This window comes from Leptinotarsa decemlineata, unplaced genomic scaffold, assembly GCF_025532065.1.
Source record: "Leptinotarsa decemlineata unplaced genomic scaffold, Ldec_3_MD MMD2_P_RNA_scaffold_6, whole genome shotgun sequence".
NCBI classification, from domain to species: domain Eukaryota; kingdom Metazoa; phylum Arthropoda; class Insecta; order Coleoptera; family Chrysomelidae; genus Leptinotarsa; species Leptinotarsa decemlineata.
In genome coordinates this window covers 4,487,183-4,501,563 of record NW_027412533.1, presented here as the reverse complement: position 1 = coordinate 4,501,563, position 14,381 = coordinate 4,487,183, and the positions used below count along the sequence as shown (strand labels likewise).

The 14,381-nt window shown below is 33.1% G+C and overlaps 2 protein-coding genes across 6 annotated transcripts in view; one reads left to right on the top strand and one right to left on the bottom strand.

Moving 5' to 3' along the window:
* Positions 1-14,381, bottom strand: part of LOC111503178 (LIM domain only protein 3) — a 458,150-nt gene that overhangs the window by 77,530 nt on the left and 366,239 nt on the right. The gene's annotated exons all lie outside the window — the stretch shown is intronic.
* Positions 3,079-14,381, top strand: part of LOC111503173 (uncharacterized) — a 47,486-nt gene continuing 36,183 nt past the window's right edge. The window contains exons 1-3 of one of the 2 annotated variants that reach the window (XM_074169841.1): positions 3,079-3,251; positions 7,122-7,195; positions 10,354-13,683. In XM_074169841.1, the coding sequence (XP_074025942.1) occupies positions 10,363-13,683 (3,321 nt within the window). In that variant the 5' untranslated portion in view covers positions 3,079-3,251; positions 7,122-7,195; positions 10,354-10,362. The remainder of the gene's footprint in view (positions 3,252-7,121; positions 7,196-10,353; positions 13,684-14,381) is intronic. The other variant, XM_074169840.1, reaches the window with a different exon arrangement.

Sequence of the window (14,381 nt, the reverse complement as noted above, 5' to 3'; positions counted from 1 at the left end):
TTATAAGGCAGTTACCAGTTGGAGGCATAAAGTTAGAGGTCATTTCCAAAATGCTGTGAGTTCCAGTGTCAATGTAGATGATAGTTAGTAACTTCATTTTTTAAAATATAGTTCTCAATTTTCTACTCGTGTAATCGATATGTACGTCCAATTTCAGGTGGACATCTGTATATTCACCCAGGTATTTATTACTCATTGTAGATGATATATTTGTTTACCAGCTTCATGATCAACGTTTCAAAATCAGGTAAATATCTAGTAAATGAGGTTAATGGAATGAAATGAGTCTTATGGATATATCCTGTGAGCAAACGGCTGTCAAACCATAGCATGATATTCTTGAAATCCTTTTCCGCAAAAAATTTCAATTTTTCCTAGCTGTCAGCATTATACATTATGGCAGTGTCATTTGCAAAGCTCACGATGTCTCCTTTGAAACCAGCCAGAAAAATGTCATTTAGAGAAAGTATAAAAAAGAATAGGGCCAAGTAGTGTTCCCTTAGGAACAACATATTTTATTATTTCGAAATCCATACTGTTTCTCCGTACTGGTACGTCCTGGGAAGCTAAAATTTGGTACATAGGTGCTTCTTGGGTCTCAGATGCGTACTAAGGAAGGATTTTCAAATAGTTCAAGTCTCAGGAAGCTAACATTTGGTACATTGGTGCTTCTTAGGTCTCAGCTGCGTACTAAGGAAGTATTTTCAAATATTTCAACTGAAGCATCCCTCGTGGGGGTAAAAGTAAAAGTTTCTTCGTACCTCTATATTTTTGAAGGCCGATATTTTGTATGTAGGTTCGTTTCATCTTCTAGATGTGTAATAAAAAATGATTTTTAAACGTTCCAAGTAAGACGACAACCGCGGGAAAAAAGGCGCGTTTATAAAATTATCTTTAATATATCCATCATATTATCCGTTCATAATGTGATCAATATGACCCATCACAGCATGTAATTTGAATGAATATTTTCGAAGATATAACAGATTTAAAATGCAGGGACATAGCAGTGTCGGCGGTACCGGGCCAATTATATGTCGCTCTTTCAAGAGGGTAACCTCTAATAAAAAAAACTGTTTGTATTGCCTACTGACATAAAAGCTGTGAACGTTGTACATAAAGACATTCTGTAGTATATTTAGTACCAGCATTGCACTCGAGCAGAAGCGGGGCGGGTAGCTAGTTGCTTATATTACCAGAAATTTTGAAACAATAATTTTAAGAAGCTAATATTACTAGTTCGGACTTCCATTGGCTACTATATGAAATGATTTGAAATCCCTGAAACAACTAAAAAGAAGAATTAAAAATGAATAGCAGTCATCACCCGAAGACGATTGTAGATACTACCAATCGAAACTTCGTGAACTAACGTGACTTGGAATCCTTCAACTTTTTATTTTTATTTTCCTTTTTCATTTCTTTATTTTTATTTATTTTTGTTCAATTGTTCTATTTTACTTGTATTTTATTTCACTATTATTTCATTTCAGGTTTATTTTGCTGAATATAATTGTTATTTTCAGCTATTCATTTTTAATTCTTCTTTTTAGTTGTTTCAGGGATTCCAAATCATTTCATATAGTAGACAATGGAAGTCCGGACTAGTGGAATTCATCATGAAACTTTGTCAATCACCTTCAAACAAAGCAATATTAGCTTCACTAGTATATTTGCTTGTTTGTAATCGTCTCTTTCACGGACAGATGTATTTTAAACTTTTTACACTTATCAAGAATCGGTGACAATAAAATAACTTCCTGAGTTTATCTCATTTTCTTGATTAGAGTCGTCAGGATTAAATAATTTCCTTACACAGTATCTGTGTGAGAGCAAGTGAGACAACCACAATGTCTGCGAATCCATTTATATTTTATATCAAAACAAATGGGTTTGAAATAGCAAGCAAAATTAAAAAGTGTAAAATAAATATCAGTTCAAAAATCTAAAAAAAAAATCACTTTAATAGCAACATGAACTGAGTAATGGAAAATAATTCGAAACTAATTATAGATTGTGTTCGTCACTTTCATTGAGTATGCATGAATTTACGTAGCAAGTTGGTCTGCAATTCTTAGGAATCTAGAAATTTTTTGAGGATAAGAACGATCTGCCCCTCGGCAAACCAATCCGAAATCGGTTGCTTTCCCTAGAGCCATGAGTTGAAATTTCTGGCCTCTCAAATTCAGAACTAAATTTGATAAAACATATCGCAAAATGACAACTTCAAGCCGGACATGATTCATCACATTCTCGACACAAAACCATTCAAACAAGCCGTTAAACAAGTATACCGTCACATCGAAGATAAGGCATCAGAAAAGATGAGTAACTGAATAAATAGAACTTCGCCATCCAACACCAACAGAGACAACAACTCATGTATCTACAAGCTAAAATGTGGCACGTGCCTAAAAGTTTGTATTGGAAGAATATCTTGAAATTTCGAAACCAGAATTTTCGAACACAAAAGAAGTTTAGAAATGAAGAAAATCAATTCAACCTGCTGTAATTCCTTGAAATCAATAAACGTAAACAATCAAATTTCCTACTGAAATACCAACAGAAAGTTGATTTCTCACCATTTTTTAATGAAAACTTTCCTAGAATTATTCGAAAAATTCTACCTGCTCTGTATCTGCTGGATACCTATTTACCAATCTCTATTAATTGAGGTCGATAATTTGTATATGTTGCATTGTGAATTGCGTATTGGAAATAAAGTCTATATTGCGAAAACTTGTATTATTATCATGAATACTATGAATAGTGTTATTGATTTTCATCAAGTAACAGAACAGTGTATTCCAAATATAATTTATAGTGCCAAACAATTTTTTTCCCAAATCCAGAATAATTTTCATTGATTATCATACTTATATCATGAACCACGGTTTCTTTTATGCAGATAGCTTCTATTCAATGAGATTTAAGATCTGATTCATACTCCTCAATATTATTTCAATTGATTTTTCCATTTGATTGTTTACAATGTTCGATGGATTGATATCTTATTATCTCCCGATAATTTTTCACATACATTATCAAACAAAGTTCCGTTATCAAAAACTCACATATGGCGTTCATTAGTCTCTTATCGCTTGGCGTATATTCGTTTCCAGTCTGCGAAAAACATTGTTGATTTCGGAGTGCATTTATGTACTATTTATAAAGGAACTATCATTTTTGTCCAGTTTGTTTGATTTAGTTCTGTAAAGTTGAACAGTGTATCGAAACAGGACCAACAGAAGGTAGTTCATATAGTTTTTATAAGATAGCTCTTGTCTCTATACTGCCCAAAGTTGAAATTTGTACACTTGGGGATTTTCAAATAATTCATTTATGTGAATGAAACAATATCTCGGTGTAAAAGTATGAATTCTCGGAGTTTTTCGATATTTAGCAGTCTGCTATCTAATCTAAACTAATAAATAGACCCGTAAAATATCTAACCGCGTTTTTAACAATAATTTTGTACCTTCATTATCAGTAAGTAACATGGGCGGTATTTGGTAAAAAAATAGTGATTTGTATCAGAATTCAAATAATGTAATCCATGGTATTGAAAGATTTGCCAAAAAAGTCATGCAAGCACTAGGAAAGTCACTAGTTAGGTATGAAGAACTAGAAATAAATAGATACTAAATATAAGTTATGATAGTATACATGTATGCCAAGTGAACTCCGTATCATAATGTATTTTTTATTGATAGCTTCTAGTCCTTAGCTCACACAAGTTTTTTAACTTCTGAGAGTTGTCGTTCGTATGGGGGCGGCAGCTGATTAACGGAAAAACAGATTTTAAACAGATTTGAACAGATTCGAAATTTGAATTTGCTGCTTCGACTGAGATGGCCGACTATCCACGTAATTCTTATTACCTGTCAAATTTCGATTTTTTTCGAAAAAAAAAACCGAAAGTGGATTATATCTTAAAACACAATTTATACGCAAAATCAGTTGAATAAGAAAGTTTTGATTTTTTGACCATTTTTCCAATTGCACCAGTATCAGCATAAAAGCAAGCATAAAACTCCTTAGCTTTGCCAATGATTCATTCCCTACATATATTTCTTGAATTTTTGCATATTTGATGAACATTAATATTAGATCATGATAGGATTATAGAAAAATATCACATTTGTTCATAAATATATGCCACGTATTTCATTAGAAACGTGTAATTTTTTATAAACTATCATTACTACTATCGTGAACCGTTTTTTCATTAGAATTGTATAATAATATACTTTTTTAAATGTTTTCGAAATGTTTCCAAACAAAAATAATTATCTTAGAATAGTGAGATATGAGCTTATTAAGTTTTCCCTTCCAACTTTTAATAACATCCACTGAACATCTTGTTTTCTGTACTAGTTTGTCCAGTTTTTCTGTTGGGTATTCATCATATTCTTCTGAAATGATTTGGGTTGTCCATAAATTGCTAGCTACCAGCATTCAAATACCTCACATTTGCATAAACATATCACCCATCTCTGTGATTTTGCTCTCTTGGTTGCAGATATAATTTGTTAGTTCAGCTCGAACGATAGGGTCCACCAGAATCCGTTAGCTCTTGAGTTTTTTAATACAGTTTCCGATAGTATTCACAAAGTCATTTTTAGGATTAGTGAGTTTTTGCAACACTTCCTACCCAGCAAAGAAACTTTCGTCGGCGTTTTTTTTGCCCTGCAAATATTTAGGAAAGTGTAGAGAATTGGAAGCTCACTACACTTTTCGTTATTCCTAAAATTTGGCTAAGTTCGACCTTGGCCGCACTTTCAGTAACTCTCTAGAGAAGAATACTTTTCACAACACTTTCTGTTGAGTATTATTGGAGTTTTTTCCCTACACCAAACCGTTATTTTGTGTTCCGATCACGAAGTGATCATCTTCAAGAGGAAGATTAAATTCGTAAACAGTTTAATCTTCCTCTTGAAGATGATCACTTGGTGATCGAAATGCACTTTTGGTGTGACTTTGTGAAATAAAATCCACCCTACTTCGCGTTAGTGTTAAAAACCCTAAAACTTAAAACATACTCCCCAAAATCTTTCATAGGATAAATCAAAGAAAAAAGTTTCAAAACTAGATCTGCAACCTCAACGCGTTGGGATGCAGATTCCGAAACAGAAACCTGAGATATCAGCAATAGGTCAGCAGTATTCGAAGGAAAAAAGGAGGTAGAGCTAAATCCACCTGCTACCCCAAAAACCTTAAAAAGTCATTGAGGGTGATAAAACTTTTCCAGATGCCAACAAAAAAGGTAAATAACCTCCCACAATCCAAAACGTAGGAGAAAAATCAACTCCTTCAAACTTTTGTGGAATTGGCCGCGGTGGTAGTGCGCCCGACTCACGATCGGAAGACCGTGGGTTCGATTTCTGCCTCGACCAGATATTTTTCTTGAGAGAATTTATCTGGTTGAAGCTGGGATGATTCTGTAACCGTGTTGGGAATCACACGTTGAAAGGTAAGACCTCGTTAGTCCTCAGCTCGCACAAGTTTCTCAACTTCTGAGAGTTGTCGTTCGTATGGGGGCGACAGCTGATTAACGGAAAAACAGATTTTCAACAGATTCAAACAGAAACTTGCAAAAGGTCAAAGAGAATGAAGAATTTAACTATAATCAATTCCGAATTTTATGTATCACGGATGATGAGGAAACACGATCCGAACTGAACGCATTATCAGAGATGATATAGCTTTATCACCCATTAGAAAAAAAGGCGTAATTAATATCTATACAAAAATTGTGCAATCTCAAGAGCAGCAGAGATTGAAGTTAATAGAAGAACTATGTGGATACATGCTCTCCCCGAGGAGACATACCTGAACCTTACATTGTCAGCACCTCTCCTACGGGGAGAGAAGTTATCCGAGATATTTGGAAAGCAGAATGGCTGCAACTCATTCTGAGAAAGCATTGGAATTAAATTAAGAACAGAGAGTTGAGAAGGAGTGTTCATTCTCGAAGTGGACAGACCGATGGCACATAGTGGGGACGCACTGCACCTCGAGAATGAGACTCAACTTCCAAATAGGGGAGCGGAAAGAATGGAAATAGAGGTACAAGAAAATGAGGCAATAGAAACCACGCCTGCCGAGACTAATATTACCCTCGATAATGAGAATTTAGAAAATTTTGTATATGCTACAGAAAAAGTAACCTAAGACAAAAAAGATAATCTAGACCTCACAGGTAAAAGGAAACCAAAATATACCTTCCCCAACTCTGTGAAGAGAAATAATATCTTCAACAGAAACATCCCGGAAACTAATGAAGAGCTGTATGTTACTGGCTCATCAACAATAAGGAACTTGTAGATTTTTTTACATCGTAAATGTGTTCTGCTGTGATAACTATTGACTACTGCAAAATATGAGCAGTCACATATCAACGGTCGGTTTATAAAAAATATTAAATGTTTCTTACATTGAAAAACCAATTCAAACAAGCATGTAAAGGCGCGAATTGTCATGATGTCATACTGTATCAATCCGGGCGCACGCATATGTCGCAGGCTGTGACTGCCGTTTGAATCTATTTATTTAAGCAGCTGCAGCGAAACGATTTTGTGTGAAATGTGATGAGGTCCTTTGTTTTGATAGATTGGTATTATTGAGTTGTATAGTTTCGTGATTTGTGTTTAACCTTGATTCTGTTTTGTTGAGTTTATAAATCTAACAAGGCTTTCAATTTTGAAGGTAATGTGATGCAAACAATATTACAAATATTCCATTGTGCCTTCGTGCACAAATACTTCACACTTGAGGAAGCTATTGTATAGCCAAACACGAGTCGCAGTTTTTGTAAAACCCTTTAGAGTGTAAATCATACAATGAACTGTATTAATTAAAAAATCTATATAAAAATCTGTTTAATTAGTTTTAATTGTTTCTATAGAATGAATAGTATTTAAAAAATTTGTTTTTTGGTAATAAAAGCTTTATTAAAATGATATCTTTGTATTCTCAATGTAATTTTCGTGAATAATTTTTCATGCAAGTTCCCTATTCTCAACGCACTCAAAAGCAATAATAGTGCTTCAGAAGAGGGAGGGAGGAAAAGGCGGGAAAGAGAGCGAGATTATTTCTAAAGAGAAAACTGTGTTTTTCAGGAAGGCAAAGATAAAACATAAGAAGAATCAAAATTCCTGCAAATAGCGTTGATTGACCCCAGAGATTCAACCCAGTATGTATATGTTGGTACTGCATACTTTCAGCATCCAATCAGATTTGAAAAAGATTTTGACATCACAATTTTTCGATGGCAAATTGGAATATTTGTCTCACAATTGAAATACTTTGAAAGCATGAGACATATCGTGTTATATTGATAGTTAACAATTTATTCGGTAGAAAAAAAAACATATAAGCACACTTATGGAACGCCGTTTTACTTTTTATTGTCACCAATATTCATTCCTCAATTTATTCAACTAACAATTTATTTGTTTGAATTTAATTGACTCATGCATTTTTTCGACACATTAAAAACGATTGTTCGCTAAATTTGTTCTATTTTAAATGACACTTGATTTAAAATGTTACATGAATAAAATTGTTATTTGAATAAAAAAGAATAATGAAATAACTTGAAGCTTTTATTGATTCCGAAGAAAAATATTGTTTCAGAGTATTGGAAAATGGAACGCCAATTTATTATATATTATGCTGAAAAATAATCTATATACATATAGTTCAACTCAGCAATAAACCAACATTTTAATTCAACAATCAATGGAATGTATTATTCGAGTAAATTCAACAAACGTTTCAATTCCGCATATAATTTTGACCTTTCAATAAAATGTTAGTTATTTATATGACTGTTGAATTACAATGAAACTTTAAATTCACTTTCTAAAAGTAAGTTTGGGAATAAAATTTCAATGAATATATTTGAATGACTGTCAAAGTTTTTCCATGAAACATTGTTGGTAATAAAAATAGACTTTCGTTTGTCTGAAAATATAGCAAATTAACTTTCCATACTAAATATTTTTCAATGAATAATAAAGATTGTTATATTTCAAATTTATTGAAAGTGTTCAATATTTGCAACATTCACTTTAATGCATTCAATTTAAAATTTGGTTACAACTTTTGTGCAAAACATTCTCAAGCAAATATCATTTTATTTCATCAGTCTTTTTAAAAAGCTAATTTCTGACAAAAAATTATATTTTTTGATGATTTAAAAAATTTCTTTTATTTGAAAGATACATTTAAAACGATTGTTGATAATTTTAATTCGGCGCTGGTATCGAGCGGATTTATCAAGAACTTCAATTGTTACATATGGCAACATGCTAGTTCATTTATAGTACGACAACACGCCGTTCAACCGTGGCGCCGAATAAAAATTATCAACAATCAATTTAATTCATGTATCACTGAAATTCAACAAACAAAATAATTCAGATCATTTCAAAGGAATATTAATAAAAAGTAAAACGGCGTGGCATTTAGGTGATACATGCATTTAGGTGATACATGCATTTAGGTGATACATGAATTAAATTGATTGTTGATAATTTTTTATTCGTCGCTGCGGTCTAACGGATTATTACCGTACTATGACCAACGCCATACATATATACAGTTGAGTAGTTCCATAAAAATACGCCCGACGACAGCGCCGAATAAAAATTATCAACAATCAATTTAATTCATGTATCACTGAAATTCGACAAACAAAATAATTCAGCTCATTTCAAATGAATATTAATTAAAAGCAAAACGGTGTGCCACGCCGTTTTACTTTTTATTATTATTCCTTTGGAAAGAATTGAATTAATTTGTTTGTTGCATTTCAGTGATACATGAATTAAATTGTTTGTTGATAATTTTTATTCGGCGCTGACGTCGGGCGTATTTTTGCGGAACTACATAACTGCATATAATATGTATGTCATTGGTCATAGTACGGTAATAATCCGTTCGACTGCAGCGCCGAATAAAAATTATCAACAAACAATTTAATTCATGTATCACTGAAATTCAACAAACAAAATAATTCAGATCATTTCAAAGGAATATTAAAAAAAGTAAAACGGCGTGGCACGCCGTTTTACTTTCTATTGGTATTTTGTAAAAATGAATTGTTTTGATTGTTGCTTTTAGGTGATACATGAATTAAATTGATTGTTGATAATTTTTATTCGGCGCTGCGATCGGACGGAATATTGTGTTACTATCACTAAACTATCATGTTGCCAGATTCAAAAATTCAGCTTCTGCAAGAATCCGTTCGACGCTAGCGCCGAATTAAAATTATCAACAATTGTTTTAATTCATGTAACTATAATTATCAACAAACCATTTTATTCATGTTTCACAGAAATTGTAGTAAATTATTCGATAGTTACAAAAAAAGTATATATGACAAACATTTACTTCCAAAAATTTCAAACAATGAATCTATATTATAACTGTTCGCAACTTTTCATCAAACAAATTAATTCATGTAACATTTTAAATCAAGTGTCATTTAAAATAGAACACATTTTGGGAACAATCGTTTTTAATGTGTCGAACAAATGCATGAATCAATTAAATTCAAACAAATACATTGTTAGTTGAATAAATGGAGGAATGAATATTTGTGACAATAAAAAGTAAAACGGCGTTCCATACACACTTGTCTGATAGAATACTATCAGCAGTATTTTCTAATTACCCAACAGCAATTTTATATATTTCTTTGTTTTCTCCCTTCGTTTCTGTGTCAATCCCAATCGTTTATGAAACACAAATTACACCGTTTCCTGAAATGATATCCATATGTATGGGCACTAAGACAAGCAATTTATACCATTGATGACTTTTCGTTCAAAGCGATTTTACTGAATTTCAAGCTTTCCAGAATACTATCAGCAGTATTTTCTAATTACTCAACAGCAAGTTTATATATTTTTTCATTTACTCCCTTTCGTTTTTGTGTCAACTTATTTCACCAATAGTAGCTCCCAATGGTTCATGAAATACAAATCATACCCCTTCCTGAAATGGTACACATATGTATGGGCACTAAGACAAGCAATTTATACCATCGGTTACTTTTCATTTGAAGCAATTCTACTGAATTTCAAACTCTCCTTCCTCGTTCTGATATGTTATTTTGGGAGGTGATTTTTGGTGATTTTATTCACTTTTTTCACCAACCATCTTACCTAGCTAGAATACCCAGTCCTGGATGAACTTCCAGATTTGAAAATCGGACTGACATGATTTTGACAGATTTCATATTCAATCATGTCTAGTCTGTTTGCTGTTGTATCGTGAATGTTTTGTATTTCATTTTCGTTATTGAACCAGTAAATAATACATTCTTGATTTTTTTTGCAGGATATCAAAATGAGGAATGAGGCAGACATAGGCAAACATTACGAAAGGCAGATATTAGCTTTACTATCACTGAAATGTCTACTAGATGAAAGTATCGAAGACTTTTGGATAAAATTTAATCCGGCAGACGTAGTTAAATTCGACGATATCGTTCTCCATGTCGAATATAAAAACGGACAAAAAGAATTGTTTCTTGTACAGTTAAAACATAGAAAAGGCCCAACTGCACCTATGATAGCTAAAATGTTTCAATCTAAGAAAAATGATTCCAATGTCGAATGTCTGCAAGAGGCCTTCAAAAACATCACGGAAGGGAAAAAATTCTTCATTAATAACGGTATTTCCGAAGACACAAAAAAATTTTTTGTCCTGTATAATAATGCGGAAGTACACATGGGAAGTACAGAAGACAGTGATATAGAAAGCGTTGTGAATGAACAAAACACTATTATGGAGAGTACAAAACAGCGGAGCACCATAACCAAACTACGTTTTGAACCTATGGATAAAACGGATTTCAGATCTTTCCTAAGCAGTAGAACATTTGCCGAGTCGACTGGATATAAACTCAAAAGCAAGAAACAATTTCATGACTACAACCAGAATTTCTTGGACAATTTCTATTTCTATCCCGATCAATTGAATTTGGAAGAAGTCACACCAGAAATTGAGCGGTTAATAGGATTGAAACATGTAGCAGATCATTTAATCCATTATTTTGATGAGTTCACAAAGCCAACGAATGAAAAAGAGAAAATTGTTAAGTTAGACGTAAAGGTTCAAGTATTGTCAAGTATTTTTGGAAATTTTCAACCTCCTGCGGAAGAAGAATCGTGTTCTACACTATTGAATATTGCTAAAAAATTTGACGTTACCTTAATCAGCGACGAACAATCTGAAAACGCAGTATGGGCGGAGATTATAACAGAAATGAGGAAAAATTACAGCGAAAATGATTTGGAGATATCTAACTGGCAACATCGTCTGCCAGAAAATTTGCAAGCACAATTTCCCCACACTCGAATAAAAGATCTATATTTTCAAATGGTGGCAACGAAGAAGATACCCTTATATATTAAAACAGATAATTTATCGCTAACGGTTTTCCTAGAGTCGACGTTTTCTAAAATGGATGTTAATATGGTGATATTCAACGTGAAAAAAGAGAAGTTGCAATTCACAAATCTGAAAATATTTGAAACAATGGGTGATATCGACAAGGATCTCTTCGATAGTTTTATGAAGAATACGTATATTTCATTCAAAGGAAAACAAAAAATGAAACTACTTTCCATAGTTGAATTTGATGATTCTATGAAAGAGAAAATAACTGTGGATCTTTTCATCAAACTACTAGGGAAGCCTTTGAAAATAGGTGATGAGGAGAAATCAGAATCGATATACATCAACAGAACTCTCAGGATACAAATGATTGAAGAGGGTATTTTAGAAGAAAATAGAAAAATTATTTTCATAATTTGTAATTTTCCGCCAAATGAAAAATTCCGAAAATTAGTTTTTAATGGAACCGAAGGTATTTTCCAAACATACTACGATCCTTATTTCGGGCTGATAGAAGAATTCTGTAATGTTTATACGATAGATAAGTCTTATGGCTCAGAATCAATAGATGATATCTCTGAATTAACAATTTCGAAACCTTTCTGTATCCTTCAGTATGTAGGCAAAGATGAAGATGGGTGTAAGTTCATCCTTAGAAAGACGATTGGACAATGGGATGTCCTGAAACGTCATATTAGTGAAGCAACAAAAAAAGATTCAGAGTTGACAAAGTTTTTTGAAAAAACTGAGGTGAACTTCATCTGCAACAAAGGTGGCATGGGAAAGTCGATGTTACTGAAACATCTCCTCAAAATGTTTCCATCTAACAAATGGGTAATTCATGTAGAACTTGGGAAACATAGATTTGCTTTTGACAAGATTGATAATTTTGAAGATTTTATGAAATATTTCTACGAGAGCGGGTTAGCTGGATCTGATAAGAATTTTCCCGATATATCTCGACAACTCTATCAATATTGCACAAAGAATGAAAAAATTGTACTTCTTTTAGATGATTGTGATGAAGTAGTAGATAAGAAATTACTACTTTTTCTTAAAGAAGCTTCAAACATGGGAATAAAGCTCTGGATTGTGGCCAGACCTGGTTTGCGGGAAGAGTTCGAACATTTCTTTGAAACTTTCTCTATGGAGCTCACTGCCTTCACAGGAAAAGACCAAATGCGGTTTTTCAGAAAATTTTTTCGTAAAAGGTCAAAGAGTAAACAGGAGCTTCAGCGTAAGCTCAGGTCCATTGACAAAGTTAGGAGTTCATTAGAAAATTCGTTCATAGGCAACTGCCAGCAAACTATGATGCTTGCAGTTCTGTTCGACACCAATGAAGAAACAGTTCTGAAGCAAAACCGAGTAGATGAAATTTACGAAAAGTTCATCAATTTGAAAATACAGCAACAATACGAGAGGAACCAGGGATTCATCGTGAGGACTGTTTCAAAATTGGCGCTGACTAACTTTTTTTCAAAAAACATTCTGAGCAAGATTTTTGATTGGGCAGAATTTCAATGTGATATTGAAGTGTTCAAGAATGAAAACTCAAAAACTGCCCTAGTTACCTATTTCGATAAGAATAATATTCCAGAATTCACTCACAAAACGTACGCAGAATTTTTGGCAGGACGTTGGTTGGCACATACTGTTATTAAGCAAATTGTGAAGGAAACGCCATTCGATTTGACGGAAGTTGTCAGAACACTATACCTTCAGGAACTCACAAATGTTAGATTTTTTTTCGACAGTATACTTACAAAAAGTAATCCTCTGAAGTTCCGCTTTACGGGCCTACTTGAAACCGACATACTAAGCAGAAACATTTTGCACATTTACTTGAGCTATGGTGATCGATATGATATGCATACAGTATCTGAGGTGGAAGAAGCAGTACGTATGGTTGAAGAGCACTCGCATATAAAATACGATGATGGAATAATTCTCGTTAGAGTTCCAGATCCTGTTTCAACCACTAAACATACAAACGATACATTTGTGAAGTCTTGCATGCCTATAATTGACATAAAACGTTTATGCCACCAAAAGGATATTTTTTTAAATATGAATCCAGTTGAGTGTGCTCTGCTCAGTGGTTGTTTGAAAAAGCTGAATGAAATTTTGGTATATGGTTCTGTTTCAGCAGATTTTTCTACGATGGACTACAATAAACGCTTTATTTTATTGGTTCATTGCACAAAAAATCATCTGAATTTTATTTTGAGGAGGGTGGATAAGTTGATATTGGACGAAACATTATTGAAGGTAGGTTTTTACTTGCTTTGTTGATTTTCATTCGATAAAAAATATTCAAATTTCAAGGAGCACAATCAGAATATGATTCATTATCAGAACAACACAATTTTTATTGTATTGATGAAGTCCTTTGTAGTGAATACATAAAATATATCATTTCCAGTGTCGGTTGTCTCGAATGGTAGACTAGGCTTTTTTTAATATTCTTCCGGTCATAGTTTTACGAAGATACGTTTCGTCATCATCTCAGATTGCGTTAGCAAAAAATACATATCCATACGAGATTTTGGGGTGGAGCGTCCTGGTGCCGCTTTTGCGAATGCAAAAAAGTTGTTTGTGTATATATTAGCTCAGAAATTGGTTTTGGAAAATGAACTGTTGGAAAATATTCTGAGTGGGGTGATATCCGTTATTCCCAAAAAGAATGGCGAAAGAGAAAACAATGGTTGAAATTATCTCAAGAACGAGAACATTAGGGGACTTACTTTGATTTGGGATAATGAAATAAAGGCATGAATACTTTATTTTGAAGTAAAATTGACAGATGAAACTTTCAAGATGGCGACTGGGCGCCACATTTTTTTGAAGCTCCTGACAAATGCTTCACAACCCTAGAATATAATGTCAATATCTTCAACTACTACAAAATGGGGGAACTTTCAATAATTGCCTAAATATAATATTGATGTTTAACTATATAATATGAG